This window comes from Ursus americanus, chromosome 13 (genome assembly GCF_024610735.1).
Source record: "Ursus americanus isolate L20-20 chromosome 13, mUrsAme1.1.p, whole genome shotgun sequence".
In the NCBI taxonomy this organism is placed as follows: domain Eukaryota; kingdom Metazoa; phylum Chordata; class Mammalia; order Carnivora; family Ursidae; genus Ursus; species Ursus americanus.
This window is the reverse complement of record NC_142139.1, coordinates 36,572,184-36,598,605: the sequence shown is the minus strand read 5'-3', so window position 1 is coordinate 36,598,605 and position 26,422 is coordinate 36,572,184. Positions and strand designations below refer to the sequence as shown.

General features: G+C 37.0%; 1 protein-coding gene across 2 annotated transcripts in view; it reads left to right on the top strand.

The window, feature by feature from the left end:
- Window positions 1–1,621: 1,621 nt before the first annotated feature.
- Window positions 1,622–26,422, top strand: part of PRMT9 (protein arginine methyltransferase 9) — a 39,223-nt gene continuing 14,422 nt past the window's right edge. Inside the window, exons 1-9 of one of the 2 annotated variants that reach the window (XM_045798869.2) lie at window positions 1,622–2,079; window positions 4,425–4,573; window positions 7,735–7,971; window positions 8,497–8,664; window positions 10,879–10,981; window positions 13,012–13,118; window positions 19,831–20,023; window positions 21,475–21,658; window positions 24,164–24,878. In XM_045798869.2, the coding sequence (XP_045654825.2) occupies window positions 1,891–2,079; window positions 4,425–4,573; window positions 7,735–7,971; window positions 8,497–8,664; window positions 10,879–10,981; window positions 13,012–13,118; window positions 19,831–20,023; window positions 21,475–21,658; window positions 24,164–24,878 (2,045 nt within the window). In that variant the 5' untranslated portion in view covers window positions 1,622–1,890. Of the gene's footprint in view, window positions 2,080–4,424; window positions 4,574–7,734; window positions 7,972–8,496; window positions 8,665–10,878; window positions 10,982–13,011; window positions 13,119–19,830; window positions 20,024–21,474; window positions 21,659–24,163; window positions 24,879–26,422 lie in introns of those variants that run through there. The other variant, XM_045798870.2, reaches the window with a different exon arrangement.

Genomic DNA, 26,422 nt, shown 5'->3' with positions numbered 1-26,422 from the left:
TTTATGAAGGGAGATTCCAGCCAATTACTTTAGACTCTTAAATGATATGAGTTGTACACATTTCTGATCAAATGCTTGAAGGTGTTAGTGACCTAATTTTTATTTTAATAATACAGGTAAGTTTTAAATAACTCTAGATAATAGTAACAATGCCTAGCATTAAATATATCTTATATATAAAATGCTTTCATACATCTCATTATCTCACTTAGTTTTACTAATCTTTTGTCCAAAGTAGGAATGATAGCTTTGTTAAGCCTTTTTACAAATAATTCTTTTTGGAAAAGTAATTGGATGGGCAGAAAAGGTCAAGTTTGGACTAGAACTCATTTTTTTTTTTTTTTTTAAAGTTCAGTGGCCTTTTCGTGTTCTACTACATCCTGCAAGGACTAGCATTTCAGTCTTGTTAGGAAAATATATAGTTATATCCTAAATTGTTCAGTACAAAAAGTAGCAATTCAGAAGGGGAGAGAAATAAGGACCTCAATGGTTGGGAAAATCTACAAAACCTGGTAATGGGGAATGTATTTTCCGTTAAAGTTAAAAAAAAAAACCACAAAAAACAAAAAACTTTTGAGTCCTTACTTTGAGCTAGACTCTGCTAGGGGCAAAGGCTACAAAAATGGTTAAGAATAGTTACTGCCTTTGAGGAACTTTCTGACTAGGACAGCAGGTTACAATCTAGTGACCTGGACCCGGAAGAACTGATTAGGATTTACTTTGGAGGTTCTCAGAGGAAGAGTGGTTCAGATAATCAGATCATCAGAGAAGGCAGAGACTTGGAGGAGCCCCCAACGTTTGTTAGTTTGATATGCAAATGTTCTATTTGTTTTTTGTTAAGTAAGCTACTCACCACTTACATGTTTGAAAATGAGGACAAAAATTACTGTTTTCAAGTGTAATTCCTACGCTCCCCCCTTTAAAGTTTTGAATCCATCTCTTAGGGGCCATACTTGAAGGAAGAAAAACTTTTTCTATGTATTAATATAACCACTATATATTGGTGATACATCGAACAGTGAAATAAACCCTAAACTCGTTTTAAAATAAGTTAGGCTACTTGGGTTTGAGCCACGTCTCTGCCACCAACCGGTTTTGTGATATTGGGCAAGTAACTTCCCAGGGTGTCCACTTTTCCGTCCTTAAGATTGTGATTTAAAGGCCCACCTCATGGATTTTGTGAGGGCGATTTAAAATTACGCCTGTGAAAGCATTTGCTCTACCACATCTGAGGTACGTTTGTTATCTCGGGGTTCTTTTTCGTGTCGCCAGTTTGGATCTGATCAATCAGGATCCAAAGGTCTTAAGCATCACCACAAACGCCTGACCTTCTCTCCTCATTGCCACCCAGGTCCCTCACGGTCGTACAGCTTCGCGCTGACTGGGTCTGCATTGTGAGGTCTTGCAGTCGAAGTCACACACTCCTGACCGCCAGGAAAGAGAGACAGAAAAGTTCGGTGTCAGCGCGTGGACGGGTGGGAGCAGGAGGAGGAGAGGAAGGCGAGCGTAGAAGAAACCGTCAGAGAAGGTGCCCTTCACGCACGCGCACCGGCCGCCCTGCGCCTCCCTTCCTACGGGATGGGGCGGACGGCGACGTGCCCACGTCGGGCGCACTGACGCTCGCTTGGCGTGCGCCGCCGGCCGGTGTCGGTAGTTACCAGCTTGGGAGTTGCGGTCTGCGGAGCCCGCCTGACAAGGAGGAGGCGGGGCTTCTGTCTGGGAGAGGTGGGCGCGCACGCACGCTGCAGAGGGGTAACTTTCCTGTACCGGCCCTCGTGGTTTTTTAAAGTCACTTGGAAGTGTGGCCATCGGGACAGTTTTGTCGTTCCGTTTAGCAGAACGTTTTCCCTTTGGTTATACAAGCGCAGGTTTCAGGGCGGTGGCTCTGTCATGCCGAACTCGCAGCCCAGGCCCCGTCGGGGTGCCCGGAGTGGCGCCGGGGCAGCCGGGCGGGAAGAGCTGGTGTCGCGGTCCTTGCAGAGCGCAGAGCACTGCCTGGGCGCCCAGGACTTCGGCACCGCCTATGCCCACTACCTCCTCGTACTCAGCCTGGCACCGGAGCTGAAAGACGACGTGAAGGTGAGGAGGAGGTCCCTTATTTCACTTGCTAGCAGATCCTGTGTTCTTCACGTAAAATAAACTGGGGGAAGTGGGTGGCTGAGATGAGTGGCTAGTGGTTGCCATTAATATTTACTGCTCATCCTTGACTTCTCTTTTGTTCGCCCCACAATCAGCCCATCAGAAAATCCTGTCGGCTCCATCTTTGAAATATATCGCGAATCTTACCACTTCGCTCACCACCTTCTCCTTTCCTACCATGGTTAAAACTTCAATCATCTGTTGGCTGTTGCAGTAGGCTCATAACTTAGGCTTTCTCCTGTAGCCTGTCTGAACACAGCCTGTGTGAGCATTTCATACCAAGTCAAACGATGTCACTTCTCTTTTTCAAAACTTCCATCTTAACTATAAATGCTTGCGTTTGCAAAGTATTCCAAATGAGGCCGCAGGTGATCCTATCCCTCCTCCGGTGTCTAATTGTAGCAAGTCCCTGCCTCAGGACCTTTGCCCTTGTCCCAGCTGTATGCAGAAGGAATGTTACAGCTATCTGCAGTTGAATGCAGTTTGGAAGTAGCCTAAAGTAATCATTTGATGATGCGTTCTTTAAGCTTCAGCTACTGGATTGTTGTGGTTATTCTGTTTAAATGCTGTAAATTTTTTCAAGTTATTTTAGAATCTAAATTAAATGATTTCACTTAATTTTGCATTCACTTTTCAGCCTCAAGCTACTTGCTTTACTTCACCCAGGGTTTCTCAACATTAGCGTTACTGACTTTTTGGATGGAATGATTCTTTGTTTTGGAGTGCTGGCCTGTGCATTGTGGAATGTTTAGCAGCATTGTTGATCTCCTCTACCTGCTAGATGTCAGTAACATCTAGATGTTTGTGGTAAACATAAATTTAGTGTAAATTTCAGGAGAAGCTGGCCCCAAGGAGAAGGTGGTGCTATGTTGAGATACAGTTTGCTCTTACAGGTAGGCAGCAGTAGAATAATGGATCAACCCAAGTGTGGTCTTTAATTCTTTGTTCCTTAGGTTCCCCCTTTGTAAAACAGTGACAGTACCTTTTATATACATGTTTAGCGTACATCAAAAGTATATATAAAGCATGTATTTGAATGCCTCGTGTTCAGTAGGATTCAGAAACTACTTCTGTTTCCTACAGACCAAAGTCCATATTTCTTCGTGCGGGCCTTAGCAAAAGATCTCTTTAGTCTTATTTACTACTACTCACTCTATTCCCAATGTCCACACTTCAGCCACACCAAGCTAGTTTCCTATAGATTCCCTGACCCAGTTCATATCATCTGTGCTTCCCCCCTCACCGATACGGTAGAATCGTCTTCTGTATCCTTTTCTCTCTAGTAAACTCCATCAAAATTCAGTTACAAGTATCAACTCTTCTGTAGAAATCTGTGAAGATGATGTAAAATGTGTTCATGATAAAACTGGAATGACTAAAGCCTTCCCTCTTTCTAGTCTTCTAGTGTGGAGAATGGCTGGAGGGAGGTGAGATTGGAGCTAGGGACAGTGGGAATGCTGTTACTGTGGTCCAGCAAGTATTACAAGGGCCAGACTACGTTGTAACAGTGCGGATGAAGAGACGGGGACAGATGTTGAGATAGAATTGGCTGGGTTTGAAACTAATGGCATTGGAGTTAAGGTAGCATTGTAAGATGACTTAGTGGTTTGAGGTTGGGTGGTACCTTAACCTTATATCCTGTGTGAGAGGAATATAATAGGTTCACTTTAGAGCATTTTGAATTTTTTCAAAGTTATATGTTAAACTTCTCCCAACAAGTCTTCTGTGAGAATAGGAACAGGATCTATGTTGTTCATTGCTGTGTTTTAGGTCCAGTTCTTTGCATACTGATTGTTCAAGAAGTACTTGAATTGAGCTGAATTTGAGATGAATGAGGGTGCAGTTCCTTGTTGAGATGACTGATGGGAAGTTGTGTCTGGGAGTCAGGTTCAGAAGAGGAGAGGGTCTTGATTGGAGATGTAGTGTAGCATCATCCATCAGTGCATGGGTGATAGTTAATGCGTCGGAGATGGATAAGAAAGGAGAAGGCGGCCAAAAACAATTCCTAAAACATAGGAGCACACAAAAGAGAGGTAGGTGGAGAATGTGATATGGTAGCTAAGAATAGAGTTTAGAGTGGTCAAACTCTACTTCTGGATGTTATTGCCACATAGGTGGTAAAATTCATTTATGCATTTATTTAGCAAACTGTCTACTAAAGCTAAATAAAGTTTAAGGTGATCAGTTAATAATAGTTAAGTTCTGTTCTCTGTGGAATCACCAAACATTGTTGTATGTTCTTCATTTATGTTATTGATTAAATTACTGTTTTCTCTTTCACATAGGAAACTTTTCAGTATACACTGTTCAGATGGGCTGAAGAGCTTGATGCTCTCAGTCGAACACAAGACTTACTTGGCTGTTATGAGCAAGCTTTGGAACTATTTCCTGATGATGAAGTGATTTGCAATAGTATGGGGGAGCATCTCTTCAGGTTTGTGGTGATTTCAGTATTTCTTGTTAAGAATTATTCTGTATCAGGCTTGATCAGGGATAAATCACACAGTAATTTGAAAAGGAAAGTTTAATGTAAAGAATTATTAACTGTGACTGGGGATTAGTGTAATGGAGGATCGGCTAGTAAGAAGTAAAAACTCAAAAGAATATAAGAATAGCAAATATAAAATGTAATAACAGATTAATTTTAATATTATATTGTATACTACATAATAGCCACTGCCCCTAGGGCTGATATAGAGTATCTAAGGAAGAGTTCCCCTCACTGGGCTAAAATCCAGACCTTGCTGGAGAGGATACAGGTGTGGGTTGCAGGATGGCAGTGTAAGTCACTGTGGTACCTTGCCAGAGTGCTTGTGAATCTGTTCTCTGGATCTGGCTGGAAACTTGCCATTGGAAATTCTGTCCATTCTCTGTAGAAACTATATAATTAGGGAAACATGAAAACCCCCAATTTTTGTTTTGGATTTGTTTTAATAAATTTGTTTTCTCTTCTTTGTACAAAGTAGAAGGAGACTTCTTATTTAAGAAACACCATGATAATGTCCTATTCTATATAGTGAGATCATTTTACATGTTCAGCAGTTGTCCTCTAGTATTATTGCTTTGTTCATCTAGTCATATTAAGTTTTATTCAATGGAAAGTTCTGTATAAGAAGTACCTTTATCAAAATGTATTAGTTTCAGTGATGTAACTGTATAGAGTTTAATAGTCTTAATCAGCATGGCCTGGGGGAGTGAAATAAGTACTCCTTTAAGAGACAAATATTTCATAGTTTCTAATTGTAGAGTATGATAATAACCGTGAAAATGACGCAGGTTGTCAACTGAGGCTTGTTTGCTCGCACTAACAGCTAACTTGATCCTGATACACAGATTCCATCTCTATTAATTAGCAACTACTTGCCCTTAAATGAAATTTAATTTTAAAAGATTTTTAAAGACTTGTCACATTAGTTAAAAATCCGCATTTTAATTTCAAAATTTTCTTTAGTTCTTCAGTCCATATAAGGGAAGTTAGTCTATAGGATTCAGTTATACTTCCAGATAATAAGGCAAGTAATGATTGTAACATTCTAGAACTTACGTTTAGGGATAACCTCAATTCAACAGAAAATTGGAGTGCTACACACTTTTGACAGGTTGTAACTTGGTGACCTATTGTTGTAAGATACTAGTCTGAGCAGTTACCAGTTACTGAGACAAAAAAAATGCTTGTTTACTTCAGGAGATGTAATTATGAAAAATTTCTAATTTAGACATTGAGAATTCAGAACTCGTGATGGTGTGAATGTGGCTTTTGCTATACAGTTTGTCTTTGTTCCCAACAACAGTGGTTCTTAGCCTTTGTCCTCTCTACTTTCCTCATCAAAAATGGTAGGTCACTCACTTCCCAATAAAAGAATCACTACTCTAGGAGAAAAAGATTTCCAGAGTAAACGATAGCGTCCCTTCCTTCCTTCCTTTTATTTGTGCAATACAATTTGTGTCTGGAAAAATCTCAACTTTACAGCCTTGTCCAGTACTCCAATAGAATCAGATTTAAACAAAACCTATTTAAGTTGCTAAGTGGGAAGGTAATTTTTTTTCCCAGTTAAAAGAAGAAAGGTGGTTTTATAGTTTGTTGATACTGACACACATGTTGAGTCCATCAATATGAGATAAACTTTAATTGAGTGGACCATATATCTTTCAGGTTATCATGACGGTTAAGAAAACTGAATGATATATTAAGAATCAGGGAAGCACAGACCCCAGGAAATTATTAGGGGCAGGTTTGGCATTGATTCAGCAGATTATTGATATTTAAACATTTTAAAATATCCATTGCTAGGTTTGTCTCACCAACTATGATTATATAAAATGTGTTTTATATTGTGTTATGTGCAGTGTCACCTGCAGAATTAGAATAAGATAACCCTGTCTTCACTTAAAAATAATAGATACTAACCTTAAACATTTTTATTTTAACCTAAAACATGAGTGCCTATCATTTGGCATAGGACCATTACCTTTTGTTAGAGTGTAGTTCCCTGTTGGAGTTCCAGAATGTCTTTTTTTTTTTTCTTTTTTTTTTTTTACGTAAACCATACCTAGAATGAATAGTCTGATTTGGTTTCTTTAAAATTGACAGAATGCTTAAAGGTTCTTGTGAAGAAGTATGAGTGTAAAAAGGTTTTACTAGCTCATGTCTCTTCAACTTGTGGACCACACACTGGGGCAGGTCCACAAATGATCAGTCAATGACAGATAAGTATAGAAATTGAGAGTAAGCGTTTAGAAATGTATATAGCAGTTTGACATTGCTTAAATCCAAGCATGTGATCAGGGAACTCACTTGTGGAGGAGAATGTGGACCAGTTTGGGTGCTACTGAAATCTGATGTGTGAGTTGCATACTAATCACATGTAGTAGAACTGTATTGTTCTACAAATATTTAGATATTTTAGAAAGGGTCTGAGATGAGTTCTTTGCCACAGAAAGTTTAAGAAGCACTGTTCCAGATAGTTCGGTAGTTTTCCCGCCTTTTATTGTTGATTTGCTCACATCTAATTCAGTAGCAATTTTTGGGTGACTTGCCTTTTGATTTTTTCCAAAGCATTTAGCTTACAATGGCTCTCTGCAGTTATATTTATTTGGTTTTTATAATATTTAATTTAAAATGTGTAATTATAATAACAAGTACAACTGATATAAACTGGTCTGGCAGCAAACACAACTGACTCTTGATAATTCACTCAGTTGCTGAAAGAAAAGGTGTACAGGCACACCACAGAGAAGCCTACTAGCTTTAGGCATTAATATGTTTTACACAGGAATGATTTTTAGAAAGCACTGGTTTTCTAGTGAGTTGGTTAAATGCAGGATGACTCTTGAGAGCTTCTACTATGCTTTACTATAATAGTAGCTTATAGTCAGTCTCCTAGAATGCATAAATACAGTAAGGGTTCAGAAAGGAAAAAAATGATCAAGGATTGTAATCCTCACAAAAGGCTTCTCAGAGGTGATGGTTCTTGGGTTGAGTAGGATTTGGGGTGCTGGAGATAGTGATTCTCAGGCCTGTTGAGTGGCATGAACAAAGGCACAGTAATTGATACCATAATAATTGAATATTTTGTCTGTCATTTTTTACTGTAGAATGGGCTTTAGAGATGAAGCAGCTGGGTATTTTCATAAAGCAGTGAAACTAAACCCTGATTTCAGTGATGCAAAGGAGAATTTTTATCGTGTTGCCAACTGGTTGGTGGAACGCTGGCACTTTATCATGCTTAATGACACCAAAAGGAATACAGTTTATAATGCAGCAATCCAAAATGCAGTTTGTTTGGGGTCCAAGAGTGTTTTGGACATTGGAGCAGGAACTGGAATACTGAGGTTTGTTGTAATTGTGTTTTAATTATATACATATATATACTAAGGTAAATTAAAGCTTTTTACCAAATACGGAAAATTTAACAGTGGAATTTAAAAATAGAGTTTAATTTATTTCTCATAATCTTATGATTATTCATGCAACTACCATTATTGTATTTTTCACTGTAACTTTAATTCAGCAAGAACTGGACGTAACTACTAAGAATTTGTGGTTACTGTTGAAATTTTGAATAATGCCTTTTAAGAGTACTTTTTGTATTAACAGTCTGGTTGAATCTAGTTGTCTAAGTTAAAGCCTGTCAACATTTTTCATGCCAACTGTGTCTTCTTAAAAACATGAATGTCATGATTTATTGTATGATTTGTTTCTTGGTAAGAATACTGGTTCATTTTTTTATGTGGAATGAATAATGGTTGTGTTAAAGAATAAAAGGAAAACCCCATGTCTAAGCATCATAATTCCACTAAAATTTGAAAAACTACAGTGGATTATTTTTTCTTGATGGAGCACTTTTTCCCTTGCAGCATGTTTGCTAAAAAAGCTGGAGCACATTCGGTATATGCTTGCGAGTTATCCAAGACCATGTATGAACTTGCCTGTGATGTAGTGGCAGCAAACAAGATGGAAGCAGGAATCAAACTCTTACATATGAAGTCACTTGACATTGAAATTCCTAAACACATTCCTGAAAGGTACTATATAATGTTTATATAATATAATTTTAGTTTTTATAATTTTTCTAAAAATTAAAATACTCATGTTTAGAGCTTCTAGCCCAAATAAAAATGCTAAAACCCTTATATTGTAAAGATAGGAATATAGGATCATTTAGCATAAGGTGGATTTTCATAATAGGGTCATATCCTTGATAAAAATTTCTTAGAGATCTTGAGAAAAACTTGTGCTAAGAGATATACAATAAACTTGACTTTTAGCAAGTTACTTTACTTTTGTTAATTTCAGTATCCTGGTTGTGAAAACAGATACAACCTCCTGTGTGGTCACTACTTAAAAATTGTAGTTAAAAATAATACATGAGTAAATCAGGCTTGATGGACTTGTCATATTTTGTGTTATCCTTGGCGAAAATGAAAGCTGTCCAAGTATTTTGGCCTGGGTTCTTCACATACTTTGAATATTATCTCATAAGTTTTGGCTTTTTAGTATATCATCTCGCTTTAATCTATATCCCAAGGGTGATGGAATTTTAGAGCTAGAATGGATTTACAAATCCTCTGGTCCAGCACTATCATTTTAGAGACAGTTTCTTAATGTAGCACTTTCTTTACTACCTCTCCTGGGTGGTCTGTCTTCTCATCTGCCTTAAATTCAGTTTAGATTGAAAGAGGACTTTTATACTCTGTTGTCATCTGGACTGTCTTACATTGATTTTCATGAAAGAAGTCTTATTAGATTGTTGAGGCAGAGAGACACATTTTATAGAAATAAACAGTGTCCTCAACTATTGTAATCTCAGGATGCCATTACAAAATACCACAGACTACGTGGCTTAAACAACAAACATTTATTTTCTTCCAGTTCTGGAAGCTAGAAGTCCATGATCAAGGGTGCTGACAAATTTGGTTTCTGGTGAGAGCGCTCTTCCTAGCTTGCAGACAGCTACATTCCTGCCCTTTCCTCTGTGCAGGCGAGGAGAAAGAGAGATCAAGAGAGATCGCCTGTGTCTTTTCCACTTTTATAAGGATACCAGCCTTTTCACATTCGGGCCCCAACTTTATGACCTCATTTAACTTTAATTACCTCCTAAAGACCCTAGCTCCAAATGTAATCACTTTGGGGGTTAGGGCTTCAGCTTACGAATTTTGGTGGTACACAATTTGATCCATGGTATGAATCAGTTACTTTAATTTAACCTTCATTTCTTTCACACATAGTGTTATTGAAGGACCTACGGGTTTTGAATTAGGAGGTAGGGATTCCAATACTAACTCTGTTTTTAATTAATTTTGACCTTGGGCAAATCTAGAGATATCAAGATGTCGGACTAGATGATTGAGATACCTTCCACATTCTAAATGTATGCAACCATAAATATTGGAAATTTTGTGTATTTATGTAGTATATATAGCACTGTGGGGAGATACCAAAGTTGTTTCTGTCCTCCAGGCATCTACAATCTAGAGAGGAAGATAAGGAATATTCATGAAACTTTTCTTTATCTTCTAATTACATAAATAAATGATAATGGCAATAAGTGCTAAAGAAGTTCAGAGGAGGGAGATATTATTTTGATATGTCTTTGGGTGAAATTTCCTAGAAAGAATGGTCAGAAGATCACAGCTCCGTGGACTAAGCCTTTGTGAAAACTCACAGGTAGTAGGTAAAGCAAGAGAAACAACTGGAGAGCTACAATGAGTGTGTAAGAGGTAACCATGGATAATGAAGGAGAGAGGATTTTGAGAGGGAGTTCTTCTCAGGTACATTACATGTTATTTGTAGATTAAGGAAAATAAGAACTGAGAAAGGTTATTCATCTTAAGTAGGGGAGTTAAATTTATGATAGAGAATGTGTTTTTATAGAGCGTTGGAGATCGAAACCCATTTACTCAGCATTAAGGAGGGGACTGGTAAAGCAAATGGGTATGTGAAGCACTCTTATGGATTTAGGCAGCGAAACAATAGCCTGAGGAGGCCCTAGGGTCATATGAAGATTGTGTGTCTTCCTGCCCCCGGAGGGGCCAGTGGAGAACAGAGGAGCCTGTGGAACAGTAGAGTCAAGTTCCTTCAGATTTGAGGGTAGATATTAAAAAAGTGAAATTCATTAGAAAATTTTATATGTGGACTGTTTCTATAATATACTTTTCCTTTGTTCTCTCAACTTTAACATCTTTACTTAAATAGTATGATATTTTACTTACATATATCTTTAAAAAATCATTCTATAGAGTGTCCCTAGTTGTAACAGAAACTGTCGATGCAGGTTTATTTGGAGAAGGAATTGTGGAGAGTTTAATTCATGCATGGGAGCATTTACTTTTGCAGCCAAAGGTAAGCAGCATGAAAACACTTAAATTTGATTAAGAATTCATTATTTCAGCAGGTATTTATTGAGCCCCTTGTGTACTTGCAAAGCAGTATGAAATACATCCTCCTCTCAAGGTACATACTATGTAGTTGGAAAGAAATCTGTGCAAAAAATCATTCAATCATGTAATGTAATGTATACTTGTGTACCCCCATGGGGTATATAGGCAAAAAAACTCCAGGAAGGAATTCATAGTAATTGAGGTTACATTGTGGGACAGATATTGTGGAATTCTTGAGTAGGATTGAGAAAGGGAAGTACTTTTAGTCTCAATAGCTCTCACTGCTTGGATTTTGGCAAACTATCAAAGGGGGTGTAGTGATAACTGGCTTGGTATGGTTTTAAGGTACCAATTGATTGGACAAGACTAACTCTTAAAATTGCCAAATTGTGTTTTGCAATGAAATCCTCTAATGTGGCCCATAAATTGTAGATTTGGTTTTTATAATATGTAATGTGAATGAAAGTCTAACATGTCATAAGAATTTACTGTTTACAGAAAATGATTTGAATTTAAAATACCTATAATTAAAGGCTGAAAAGAAGAGCAGTTTTTCAAGTAGGTAATAAGGATTTTGGCTTCTTAGTTAGAGTCATACCCAACAGTTTTTTGTTGTATACAGATTTATAGCTACCCTCTTCTTCCTATTTGTTCTGTTGAAAAAAAAATGTGTACACACACATACACACACACACACACACACACACACATAGCAATGAAAGTGAAGTAAACTTTTTAAAAAATAAAATTAGTATTAACATGGCATCACATTCATTGTTTTTCATTTTTTTATTTACTATGTTTTATTCAAGTATAATGAACACAGTGTTTTTAGGTATACAACATACTGATTCAGCAATTCTGTACATTACTCAGTGTTCATTATGATACGTGTACTCTGAATCCCCATCTCCTATTTCAGCCATCCCCCCCACCTCCCTTCTGGCAATCACCAGTTTGTTCTCTGTATTTAAGTGTTTTTTTGTTTATCTCTTTGTTGTTGCTCTTCATTTGTTTCTTAAATTCCACGTATGAATGAAATCATATGATATTTATCTTTCTCAGAGTTATTTCACTTAGCATTATACCCTCTAGATCCATCCATGTTGTTTGCTAATAGCAAGATTTCATTCTCTTTTATGGCTGAGTAATATTAAAGCTTTTTTATTGAGGTACGATTGACATATATTAGTTTCAGGTGTAGAATGTAATGATTCAAAATTAGTATATATTGTGAAATGATCGCCACAATAAGTCTAGTTAACAAAAGAAACTTTTCAGTTGCTTTTTTTTTAAGATTTATTTTTAAGCAATCTCTACACCTAATGTGGGGCTAGAACTTAAAACCCTGAGATCAAGAGTTGCATGCTTTACCTCCTGAGCCAGCCAGGCACCCCCGAAAAGAAACTTTTTTAAATTTTTTAATATTTTTTTTTAAAACAAGATTTTATTTTATTTTAGAGAGAGAGGGGAAGTGGCAGGGGGCAGTGGCAGAGGGAGAAGAAGAGAGAGAATTTCAAACAGACTCTGAGCTCAGCACTGAGCTCATTGCAGGGCTTTATCTCATGACCCTGAGATCATGACCTGAGCAGAAACCAAGAGTCGGACACTTAACCAACTGAGCCACCCAGGCACCCCAAAAGAAACTTTTTAAATATTTTATTTATTTAATAACTTAATTTGAGAGACAGGGAGAACACGTGCGAGTGGGGGGAGGGGCAGAGGGAGAAGGAGAGAATCTCGTGGAGTCTGATACAGTCAGTCTCATGACCCTGAGATCATGATCTGAGCTAAAACCAAGAGTCAGACACTTAACCCACTGAACCACCCAGATGCCCTCCCAAAAAAACTTTTTAAAGAAAAAAATACCTTAACTTGTTCATCCTTACCTGTTGCTTTTAAAGTTTTTTTCTTATTAATTTTCTGTCTCATAATCATGCACACATTTTTACATACATGTAATTGAATATAATTTTTATTGTTATATTTTAGAACAGAGGTGAAAATGGTAATTGTGAAAAGTATGGGAAAGTTATACCAGCAAGTGCTGTGATATTTGGGATGGCAGTAGAATGTGCAGAGATAAGAAGACATCATAGGTAAGTGATTATTTAAATAGTAAATTTTAGAAAACAATAATTTTAAAGACTAAACTATACTTGAATGTTTATTTAGTATTTATTTGGATGAGAATTTGTAGTTTTGTGGCCTTTAAATTCATGATGTTTATTCCAGTCTTAATTCCCTTTTTGCCTTTTTCTTACTTTCTTTTAAAGTGGAGCTCTGGGGATGCCTGGGTGGCTCAGTTGATTAAGCATCTGCCTTCAGCTCAGGTCATGGGATTGAGTTCCACATTGGGCTCTGTGCTTAGCATGGAGCCTGCTTCTCCCTCTGCCTGTGCTCCCCCTGCTTGTGCGCATGCTCTCTCTCTCTCAAAAAAATAAATAAAATCTTAAAAAATAAAGTGGAACTCTAGAATGAAAACCAGCTTTCAGTTTTTTAGTGGAAAATCAATTTTGATACAATTTAGTATTTTTTTTTATTTATGATAGATTAAAGAGGCCCCCTTCAATAACTTAATGATAGTAAAGGTAACATAAATATTTTAAGACATAGTGATGTATAAAAGAAGAAAATAAAAATTATCCTAAACTCCTCACCATTAGATAGCTACTGTTCATCTTTGTTGTATACTCTTCCTTACTTTTCTATGCATGTTACAGGGTGATAAGTAAAAATATTTAGTTATTGGTAGGGCATAGGGCACCAGCCAGACAGTGGCCCTAATTAATAGATTGGCTGAATTAGTGTGCTGGTTGAGTGTCAGCTCTGTGTAAGTAAATGTGTGTGTGTATAAATTTAATTTTGTTTCAAAAGTATCAGTAAATATATTTGCTTTTTCTTTGTGAGCCTCTTCGTGTTAATAGATATGCTTCATGATTTTTTAAAACCAATTTCTTTTTTTTTTTTTTTTTTAAAGGTTTTATTTTTATTTATTTGACAGAGATAGAGACAGCCAGCGAGAGAGGGAACACAAGCAGGGGGAGTGGGAGAGGAAGAAGCAGGCTCATAGTGGAGGAGCCTGACGTGGGGCTCGATCCCGTAATGCCGGGATCACGCCCTGAGCCGAAGGCAGACGCTTTAACCGCTGTGCCACCCAGGCGCCCCTAAAACCAATTTCTTATAGTTCTCAGAGTTGAGAATTTTTAGGTTGCTTCTACTGTTCTGCATTTAAGAACAAGAATAAATACCTTCGTACTTAGGTCTGTGTGGACTTGTCTTTATTATTTTCTTGGAATAAATTTCTTAATAAAGAATTGAGTTAACTAATATCTTAAAAAAAAAAAAAAGAATTGAGTTAAAAGGTACGTACATTTTTCATTCATGGAGACAAATTGCTGAATTGCCCACCAGAAAAGCTAGGTTGTCTCTTGCTGGGATTTCTTGCTATAACACAATGTTAGATTCTTTGCCATTAACAGTTTCTCTTTATATTTTATGGGTAAGTCACTAAAATTGTTTGCCTAAGCAAAAAAGAAATTGACTGGTATCCATTTTGAAAAAGGATCCCTTTATCATTGATTCATTTATATAGCAAATAAGGGCCTGACTATACAACAGAAGCACCAGAGCAGCTTTTGTTTAAAAAAAAAAAAAAAAAAAGCCATACATTTTGCTGGAGTAGGTCTGGGTCAGTGAGGCCTGGTATTTATTTTTCACGAAGCTCAGCAGTGTGGGTTGAGGATGATGAAGAAGGGTACTGAATAATATAGAGATGAGTGCTACTGTTTTATCTGGTAGAAACAATTTTTTTAAAGATTTTATTTATTCACCTGAGAGAGAAAGAGAGCTAGAGCGTTCATGGCGGCCGGGGGCGGGGGTGGGGGGTGGGGGTGGAGGGGTGGGGGGATGGGGAGAGGCAGAGGAAGAGGAAAGAGAATCCCAAGCAGACTGCACACTGAGGGCAGAGCCCAACGTGGGGCTTGATCCCACAGCCCTAAGATAATGACCTGAGCTGAAATCAAGAGTTGAATGTTCAACCAACTGAGGCACCTGGTGCCCCTGGTTGAAACAATTTTTTTTTCTAAGATTTTATTCATTTATTTGAGAGAAAGAGCAGGAGCTGTGAGAGAGGAAGAAGCAGACTCCCTGCTGAGCAGGGAGCCCAACGCAGGGCTTGATCCCAAGACCCTAGGATCAGGACCCCAGCCCAAGGCAGTCCCTTAACCGACTAAGCCATCCAGGTGCCCCTGGTAGAAACAATTTTAACTATTATAAAAATTACTGTTTGGGGGCACCTGGGTGGCACAGCGGTTAAGCGTCTGCCTGCTTATTCAGATAAACATAAGATTCAACTAATTAGGCTCCAAACAGTAATTATTTTTTTAAATATTTTATTTATTCATTCGACAGAGATAGAGACAGCCAGCGAGAGAGGGAACACAAGCAGGGGGAGTGGGAGAGGAAGAAGCAGGCTCATAGCGGATGAGCCTGATGTGGGGCTCGATCCCATAATGCCGGGATCACGCCCTGAGCCGAAGGCAGACGCTTAACCGCTGTGCCACCCAGGCGCCCCATGAATAAGCAAATGTTTTAAGAATAGTCAAGAAAAGTGAGAAATTTTGCCTTATTAGATATAAAATTCTAGAAATAAAAAATACAGATGCAGAAATAGAAAAATAGATCAGTGGAACACAATAAATACAGATATAGACCTTGGAATTTATAGGGATTTAATAATGATACAGATGTGGTTTTTCAGATCAGCAGAGAAAGGATGAATGGAGATAGAGATGACATTTTTTATTTGGGGGAAAACATTAGATTCTTACTTTAATTCAAGATGAATTAAATATCTAAGTGTAGAAAATCCATCGAGTGATGACGGCTTTCCAAAGGAAAACACAGGATAGAGTCTAGAAGTTATAAAAGATTGACAAATTTGACCACATTAAAAAATTTTTAATATACTGGTGGAAGATAGTATAAATAAAGGTAAAAGACAGTTGACAGACTGAGATAAAAATTTGTAACTTTTACAACAAAGTATTAATAAACTTAAAATTGTTAATCAGAAAGAAATTAATCCAATAGTAGAACATTTTTTGAATATTTATATTAGTAAGCATTAAAAATGATAATATCCTATTTTCTCACAGGTGTGGTGAAAACTTATACACTGTTAGTACAACATTTTAATAGCTCAATTCGTCATTGTCTAACAAAACTAAAGATCTGTGTAGTCCTTGACCTAGTAGTTCCATTTCTGGTAATCTATCCTGATAAATGTACTTAGACCTGTGTGCAGCGATACATGTACAAGGATACTTACTGTAATGCTGTAATTGGAGGAAAAAAACTATCTGAAGGCTTATTAATAGGAAAATATTTCAATAATTTTTGATAAAACATTTACCTCGTGCAGTACTGTGTAAGTGTCAAAAAGAATTATTTAAGGTACATGTACTGACATGGAAAGAAGTTCATGATATACTATTAAGTGAAAAAAACAAGGTGTAATCCTAGGAGCAGTGAGCATACCTGGCACTTAGGTCTTGGTTTCTAAATTCCATTTCTCGCCAAAAGGAACTATAGCTCCTTGGAGAAATGGCTGCTTCCAGGACTAGGGTAGGACAGATCCAAGATGACTCTGAAACATTTTGCGTCAGAAATTAAGGAGGTACTCCAAAAAAAATTATAGACCGTTAAAGGACATAGACGCATGCTTGGAAGGATCTCACACTGGCCAAATCTGAGACAAATTAAGCACCAAATACATACATACATAAGGGCATTTATAAATCAAAACCCATCGAGTAAAATAAGAATCCATGAGTTCCTACTTACGATAAATAGCTTAATAAATTCATAAATGGGGACAAAAAGACAGTTCTTTCTAGCAATAGAATGTTGACTAATAACAAAACAAATGTTGGAGAATTATTGTTTGCAATCCCCATGTAAAGATGGGAGCAAAAATTATGGATGTATCAAATCAATGAGAAATTTAATGAAGGTCGGGATATTTATAAGTTTAAAAGTATCTTTTCACAAATTACCTATTACAAAAGGAAAAATGTTAATTACACGGGGAAGAAACCACATAGCATCTTATCCAAGTGATCAAAATTAGCATCACCAGTAAGATTCCTCCAAATCTCATACTTTGAGGATATATGCTTATGTAATATTACACCCAAAATGTATATAACATATATGTAATTGTGAAAAAACCTCACGCAAACTTACATTGGGGGCCACTCTATAAAATAACTGGCCTATCATGAGAGACAAAGCAAGGATGAGGAACTGTTAAGGATTAAAGGAGATTAAAAAAAAGTTCAATTGAAATCATGATCCTGTATCAGGGAGAAAAGACCATAGGACATTTTGATTTGTTAATTCAGTTGACAAATATAGGCTATGGACTGAAGAGTAGATAATACTGAAATTGATAACTGTATTGTGGTTAAGAAATTATCCTCATTTGTAATAAAGATGCACTAAAGTAGTTATTAAGGGGTAAATAGGCATGGTGAATGCAACCTACTCTCAAATGATTCCAAAAAAAGAATAGATATGGAGAGAGAGAATATGATAAAGCAAATGTGGCAAAATTTAAAATGTGATGTTATTTAAAAATGTTATTTAAAAAAATTTAAAATGTTATTTAAAAATGTGATGAATCTGGATAAAGGATGTGTAGAGTTCTTTAGATTATCCTGGAAATCTTTCTAAAAATTTGAAATCATTTTCAAAATAGAGCAAAGGAAAATATATATAATATATCTGAACAATATACGTACATATTACTACATAAAGGAAAAGGTATTGAAAGGATCAGACTTTTAACAGTGAAAAAATGGGGATAAGGAGTACTGTGAAGGTGGGCTTCCACTATTTACTATTTTGTTTAGAGTTTTGATAAGTTTATATTCATGTATTTTATAAGAAAAGGAAGTTGTCATATCCTTTTTTTGTTTCTGTAACTTGTCACTTTTGAGTTATGAAAATCATTAATCGAACACCTGGGTGGTTCAGTCAGTTAAGCGTCTGCCTTCCTCTCAGGTCATGATCCCAGGGTCCTGTAGTCGAGTCCCACATCAGGCTCCTGGCTCAGTGGGGAGTCTGCTTCTCCCTCTCCCTCTGCCCCTCCCCTGGCTTGTGCGCGTGCTCTCTCTCTTTTTCTCTCTCTCACTCTGTCTCTCAAATAAATAAAAAAAATATTTAAAAAGAAAATCATTAATCATTCCATTTGTTGATTTCATTTTTTTGAGTGTATAATAAAATAATTTCTAGAAGTAGACCATTCCAACTTCTAAAACACTATAAGGAGAGAGATTAATGAATGCCTCTATGATGAGATAAGATTGGAGCTTTTCTTTTCTTTTTTCTTTTCTAGATTTTATTTATTTATTGGAGAGAGAGAGCACAAGCAGGGGGAACAGCAGGCAGAGAGAGAGGGAGAAGCAGGCTCCCCGCTGAGCAGAGAGCCTGATGCGGGGCTCCATCCCAGGACCCTGGGATCATGACCTGAGCCGAAGGCAGATGCTTAGCTGAGCCACTCAGGCACCCATGGAGTATTTATTTTTCATAAAATGGTGTTGCTAAAATGTTCATGAAGTGTTTTTTTTTTTTTCAATATAAATTTTTATTGACATCAGAACACTGTTATAGCAAGTGCATAAACCATAAATTTATGGTTTGATGAGTTTTCATGAAGTTAATACACTTATGTAATCTTTGATCAGATCAAGGTCCAGAACATTACCATCACCCCAGAAAGTACCCAGAAAGAAACCCCTTCCAGTTATGGGTACCCTGTCCCCCGTAAAAGTAGCCACTATCCTGACTTCTAACACCATGGATTATTTTGCCTGTTTTGAATTTCATACAAGTGGGATCATACAGAATAGGGTTTTTTTGTGCCTGGCCTCTTTTCAACATCCATGTTCGCTGGTGTGTAGTTTGCTCATTCTCATTGATGTACAGTATACCAGTAGATGACTATACCAATACATTTGCCTTTACTGATGATGGATATTTAGGTTATGTCCAGTTCTTTGGTTATTGGAAATAGTACATCTGTAAACATTCTTGAGTATTCTTTTGGTGATTGTGTGTATGGATTTTTGTTGGCTATATTCCCAGAAGTAGAAAAGCCAAATACCTTGAGGTTCCTATATTAAGACTGAATCTAGAATGGTTATGTTCAGCTTGAGTAGGTACTGTGAAAAAGTCTTCCAAAGTGGTCTTATTAATTTTATACTCCTGCCAATAGTGTATGAGACAGTATCATCACCAGCACTTGGTATTGACTATTTCATTTTCCCAGTTCTGGTGGTTGTATAGGTGTTAACTTCATTTCCCTGGTGACTAATGAAGCTGAGCAATTTTTTGTATGCTTATTGGCCATTTGAATATGCCCTTTTGTGAAGTGTCTTGTTTGTCTTTTGCCCATTTTTTTTAATTTGTAGAAATTTAAAAATGTATTTTGGATATGAGCCCTTTTTTGAATAGATATATTATAAATTCCTTCTAGTCAGTGTGCCTTTGTACTTTCTTAAAGCTGAGTATCTTTTGATGAAAAGAGTTTTTAATTTTAATATGACCTATTTGTCATTTGTTTTCCTTTATTGTTAGTGATTGTGTATGTAATTGTGTTTAAACCTCTGTCAGTGAAGTTTTATTTCATTTTTATGTTTATTTTTTCTGGACTCAATATTAGATGTGTTACTTGATTCTAAAAAAAAAAAAAAAACCAGAGAAACCATCTTTTTCCCTTCCCCTCCTCATTTTCCCTCCTACCAGGGTGGGTACTAAGGATGTTGCTGGGATCTGTTTACCAGCAAACGTGAAATTTCAGAGTCCAGCTTGTTCTTCTGTAGATACTGAAGAGACAATTGAACCATATACAACTGAAAAGATGAGTCGAGTTCCTGGGGGATATTTGGCTTTGACAGAGTGCTTTGAAATTATGACAGTAGATTTCAACAATCTTCAGGTAAAAAAAAGTTCAGTTACAGTTTTTGAGCATTAAATTTCAGGCATTGTTTAGAGTAATACATAGGATAGTCTTATTTTATGAATTTTCATGGGATTCTACCTACTGTATATAAGGAAAATGATTAAATGGTAATCAGTATTTTCTCCTGAAATTATGTACTTACTTTAAATACATAGGGAAAAAAAATCCCTAAGGTTTGTTGGAATGTGTAATGTGCCAGGTGCTTTCACATGTGTTCTTTAGATTGCTTTTACAACAGTGCTGCAATTATAATTATAGTTAAAATTATCTTTGTGCTAAATTATGCAAGTGTGAATGCAAGAGTTATAACCTAGAGCTTTCTGACTTTCTGAATGTCATGCTACCATTTCAAGTTAACAGTATTCCTTGAAATGAACAGTAATCCAGATCTCTAGATTGTATCTGTAGTAGGGTGATCTCCCAAATCAGTTTGCCCAGAAGTGAGAGGTCCCCAAGACATAGGACTTTCAGTTTTAGACTAGGACAGTCTTGGGCAAACCAGGACAGGTTGGTTGTCCTGTGTATCATCTGTGTGTGTTTTATTGGTGGGTGGTGGGTGGATGTGCTGCATAGAGAAAGTGCCCAAGGAAATTGAGAAAGAGTCCTTCTCTGAAGATCTTTAAGGTTAGATGAGATGTGCCTGGGGACAGAAGACTTTGTACGGGTCATTTTAGCCTATGATCTTTATAATTTAATAAATTTAATATAATTTAATCCCGTATTAATTGTTACTAGGTTCTTCTTGAGGTGGTTTGGAACTACTTTAACACTTTGACATTACTTACTGAGGCTGAGCTTCAAGAGCATTTCATTTCTGATATAACAGTACAGTAGGGAACAACACAGTTATCGTTGCTAAATACCCCAAAGCCATCTCTTATTTTGAGCTTTTCTTATGTTAATTTTTCTTTGTCACAGTTAAAAAAAAAAACCCACCTTAGCAAGGCTTTAAGTTGGAAGTAATATTTGCTTGTTTAACACTTTCAAGTAATCAAGAACAGAAAAGAGAAAGCGTATGTCTGCCTTTTTAAAATCTAGGTCCTACTTTCCCCAGATCACCAATTTGAAGTACGTCTTTTCAGACTTGCTTTTCTGTTATTCTACACACACACACACACACACTTTTTAAAAAACAAAATCCCCGTTTGCCGCTCGCTGCCTTCATTCAACAATACATCATGGACTTCTTTCTACATCAGTATTATGTATCTGCCTCATTGTTTTTAATAGTTGCACGGTATTCCACTATGATAGATGGGAGCTTCTCATTCAGTATGCCTTAAATGGCTATAGGTGTGTTAAGATACTGACTTTCCTAAGGGTGCTGGGCAGATCTGAGAATTTACAGAAATAGAAAGTGATGTGATATTGGGGCATGTATATATTAAACACATAAAATGTTTTCATTCCTTTTACATTTTTGTCAGGAATTAAAAAGTCTTGCAACTAAAAAACCTGGTAAAATTGGTATTCCTGTTATTAAAGAAGGCATATTAGATGCTATTGTGGTTTGGTTTGTACTCCAGCTCGATGATGAACACAGTTTATCCACAAGTCCCAGTGAGGAAACATGTTGGGAACAGGCTGTCTACCCCGTACATAACCTTGCAGGTATATCTTATCTAATTGTTTGTTTGTTTGTTTGTTTGTTTTAATCTTGTTACTTTAATCCTCTAAGCATTTGAATTAGTGGAAAAAAATTTACTTTGAATATGAAGTTTCCAGCCAAGGGAGATTGGTTAAATTTTTCAGAACTTACTTTTTTTTTTGAAAAAGATTTTATAGAGAGAGAGCATGTGAGCATGAACAGGGTCAAGGGCAGAGGGGGCAGAGGGAAAAAGAAGTAGGCTCCCCACTGAGCAGGGAGCCCATGCGGGGCTCCATCCAGGACTTTAGTTGGGGTCATGACCCGAGCGGAAGGCAGACGCTTGATGGGCTCAGCCACCCAGGCGCCCCAGAACTTAACTTTTTTAAAAAGTAGTTTTAAATAACTAATATATGTAGTTAAGAAGAGAAAGTAAAACATAATTGCTGCATACTACCCAAAAATATCTATCATTGGGTCACCTGGGTGGCTCAGTTGGGTGAGTGTCCGACTCTTGATTTCGGCTGGGGTTGTGATCTCGGGTCCTGAGATTGAGCCCTGTGTAGGGCTCTGTGCTCAGCGGGTAGTCCACTTGGGATTCTCTCCCTCTGCCCCTCCCCTTGCTTGCATGCATGCTCTGTCAAATAAATAAATAAAGCTTTAAAAAATATCATTTCTTTAGCCCTGATTACTCTAATTATCCATAGATAAGAGAAATGCTAGTCCATTTTTTATAGAACAGTGGAAAAGTACTAGTGTAGGAGTTCTTGCTGCTTATAGAATCTGTGGAGCCCCAGGTCATAAAAGTGCACACACACATATAAAACAAAGTTTTGCAGTTTTAGAGGGTTTATAAATTCATGGACTCAGTGTTCATCATAATTATATTCTTAATCCCCTTCCCCTATTTCATCCATCCGTCCACCCCCCTCCCCTTTGGTAACCACCAGTTTGTTCTCTATAGTTGAGTCTGTTTTTTGCTTTGTCTCTTTCTTTGTTCATTTATTTTGCTGCTTAAATTCCACATATGAATGTAATATGGTATTTGTCTTTCTCTGACTGACTTCTTTCACTTAGCATTATACTCTCTAGATAGATGCATATTGTTGCAAGTGGCAAGATTTCATTCTTTTTTATGGCTAATACTCTATTATATCTATACACCATACCTTTAAAAAAATTTTTTTTAAGTTCCTGTTAGTTAACATACAGTGTAATAATAGTTTCAGGTGCATAATATAGTGATTCAACACTTCATACATCACCTGGTGCTCATCACAAGTGCACTCCTTAATCTTCATTACCTGTTTAACTCATCCCCCCCCCCCCCACCCCTCCCTTCTGTACCACATCTTTATCCATTCATCTGTCAGTGGACACTTGGGCTGCTTTTACACCTTGGCTATTGTAAATAATGCTGCTGTGAATGTAGAGGTACATGTATCCCTTTGAATTAGTGTTTTCATATTCTTTGGGTAAATACCCAGTAGTGGAATTACTGGGTCATACGGTAATTGTGTTTTTAATTTATTGAGGAACTTCCATATTATTTTCCACAGAATTCCCATTGACAGTGCACAGGGGTTCCTTTTTCTCTACGTTGTCGCCAACACTTATTGTTTCTTGTGTTTTGATTTTAGCCATTCTGACAGGTGTGAGGTGGTATCTCATTGTGGTTTTGATTTGCATTTCCCTGATGTGAGTGATGTTGAGCATCTTTTCATGTGTTATTTTTGTTTGTTTATTCTAACTCTCTTATAGTTACTTAGACATACGGGCTTTTTTTTTTTTAATTCTTTTTAGGGAAACGGCATTTTAAGTGTGTAAACACAAGAATAACCTTATTTTCAACTGGTTCTTAAGCTGATAAGAAGGAATTGTGATTATACATTTACATTTTAAAGTTTTACTGAGTTTGAAAGTTCATGGATAAGAACTTGATATAGTCTTTATTACAGGACTTGGTCCTTCCTTATATTGTCAAATTCCTAAAAATGCAAGTGTCTAAATACTTATAGTTAGAAATATTACTGCTAAGATTCTATTAAATGCTGCCTTGTTCTTTTGGAAATTTCTCTTAGGGAAAAGAATGCCCATTTAAGCTTAGGTGAGGGTTTGGTATTGACCTCTTTCATTTATCTTTGTTATTGTTGGCTTCATTACTGAAGATTTGGAGTCCCCTGTAGCCCCTCCCCCATCCCCTAATATGGAGATGATGATACCTAGTGATTGCACTAAAAGCACTATAGTGCTAATAGTTGGGGTCCAGTAATGGAGCTCTTGAATCTCTCTATTACACCATGAGTAAATTGTCTTCAAACTTAAGTTTTTGGCTAAGAAAGCTAGAGGGATTTTTCCTGTTTTTTGTAGGAAATGAATAAATTAATTCACTTAATTCTATTAAATCAATAGATGTAATCTTCCCTGTAGTAATTTCAAAATGGGGGGATGGTGGAAGTGTTTGTACGATCCTCAGACTTATAAATATATTCACCAATTACAATTTTTTTCTTTCTTACTATTTTACGGAGACTACTGGATAAAACCTGGCGACCATGTGATGATGGAAGTGTCTTGTCAAGATTGTTATTTAAGAATCCAGAATATCAGTGTTTTTGGTTTGGAACATGAAGTGGATGCTAGAAAAAATTTTACCAAGGATAAAGACTTGCTCTCTTTAGGAAGTGAGGCTGAACTCTGTAGTGCCCTGGCTAACCTTCAGACCGGTAAACCAGATGCTGTGGAACAGACGTGTATATTGGAATCCACAGAAATTGCTTTGCTTAATAACAACCTCTATCACGAAGGCTTTAAAATGGCAATGAGAAAAGTGTTGTCTTCATTGACACCAGAGAAACTGTGTCAGGCCATGGACACTCAGTGTGAGAATGAGATGAGCTGCGGAAGTGAAGAGAGTAATTCTGAAGAAAGCATCCTGGAACCTTTCTACGTGTTAGATGTGTCTGAAGGCTTCTCTGTTCTGCCCATAATTGCTGGCACACTTGGGCAGGTTAAACCTTACAGTTCTGTGGAGAAAGACCAGCATCGTACCACTCTGGACCTCATATCTGAAGCCAATCACTTTCCTAAAGAAACACTTGAGTTTTGGTTGAGACATGTGGAAGATGAATCTGCTGTGTTGCAAAGGCCAAAATCAGACAAGTTGTGGAGTATAATTATATTGGATGTCATTGAGCCATCTGGGCTCATTCAGCAGGAGATAATGGAAAAAGCAGCAATATCCAGGTAAAACACAAAATACAACTTTTGGTTTTTGAGCTTAATTCATGTAAATTCTTTTAGTTCTTTAATGGCATAACTGTACAAATGAGTCACGATCATGTGTGTTCCTTAAACATTGCTTTTCAGGATGTGTGACTTTATCCCTTTCTCTTTGTGTGCATGTCATCACTCATTTTTTTTCATCTAAAGGAATGCCTTCTCTGTAGGTGTGAAGAAGAGAGCCTGCTTTGGGATTGGACTGCCTCTATATAATACAGAGAACTAAGTAGAGATTTATAAGAAGAGAGAAGATATTCGGAGTAAATAAAGAAAAAGCAAATCTCATCTTTTTGATTGAAGAAATACCTTTAATGGGGCACCTGGGTGGCTCAGTCAGTTAAGTGTCTGACTCTTAGAAAAATGTCTCTTCAAGTTCTTTGCCAAGTTTTTGAGTCAGATTTTTTTTTTTTTGAGTTTTAGAAATTCTCTATGTATCTATTAATCCCTTACCAGATAATTGACAAATATTTTCTCCCATTCTGTGGGTTGGTTGCCTTTTTACGTTATTGATATTATCTTTTGATATGCAGAAATTTAAATTTTTGATACAGTCCCACTTTGTTTTTTGTTTGTTTTACTTTTGTTGCCTGTTTTTGGTGTCATTTCCAAGAAATCATTGTCAGATGTTATGGCCTAGAGCTATTCTCTTATGTTTTTTTTAAGAGGGCTTAGGTCTTACATTTTGGTCTTTGATCCATTTTGATTTAATTTTTGTATGTGGCATACAGTTAGGGCCCAGCTTCAGTCTTTTGAATATGGATATCCAGTTTTCCCAATAACTGTTAGTAGAAAAGACATCCATTCCTCATTGAATGGTTTTGACACCCTTGGCAAAAATCGTTTCACCATATACGTCGAGGTTTATTTCTGAGGTCTTCAGTTGTATTTCATTGATGTACATATCTGGTCTTTATGCCATTACCATCCTATTTTGATTATTGTAGCTTTATAATAAATGTTTTGTTTTTTTTTTAAAGATTTTATTTATTCGACAGAGATAGAGACAGCCAGCGAGAGAGGGAACACAAGCAGGGGGAGTGGGAGAGGAAGCAGCAGGCTCCCAGCAGAGGAGCCTGATGTGGGGCTTGATCCCACAACACCGGCATCACGCCCTGAGCCGAAGGCAGACGCTTAACCGCTGTGCCACCCAGGCGCCCCTATAATAAATGTTTTTAAGCAACTAATTCTTTTTTGTTGTTGTGGTAAAAAACAACATTAAATTTATCATCTTAACCATTTTTTAAAATTATTTATTTATTTTATTATTCAACAGAGAGAGCAAGGTGGGGAGGGAGAGGGAGAAGCAGACTCCCCTCTGAGCAGGGAACCAGAGGCAGGGGGCTCAATCCTAGAACCCTGGATCATGAGCTGAGTCAAAGACAGGTGCTTAACTGACTGAGCCACCCTGGCATTCCTCATCTTAACCATTTTTAAGCATACAATTTAGTAGTACTAAGGTGTATTCACATTGCTTACAACAGATTGCTAGAACTTTTTCGTCTTGCTAA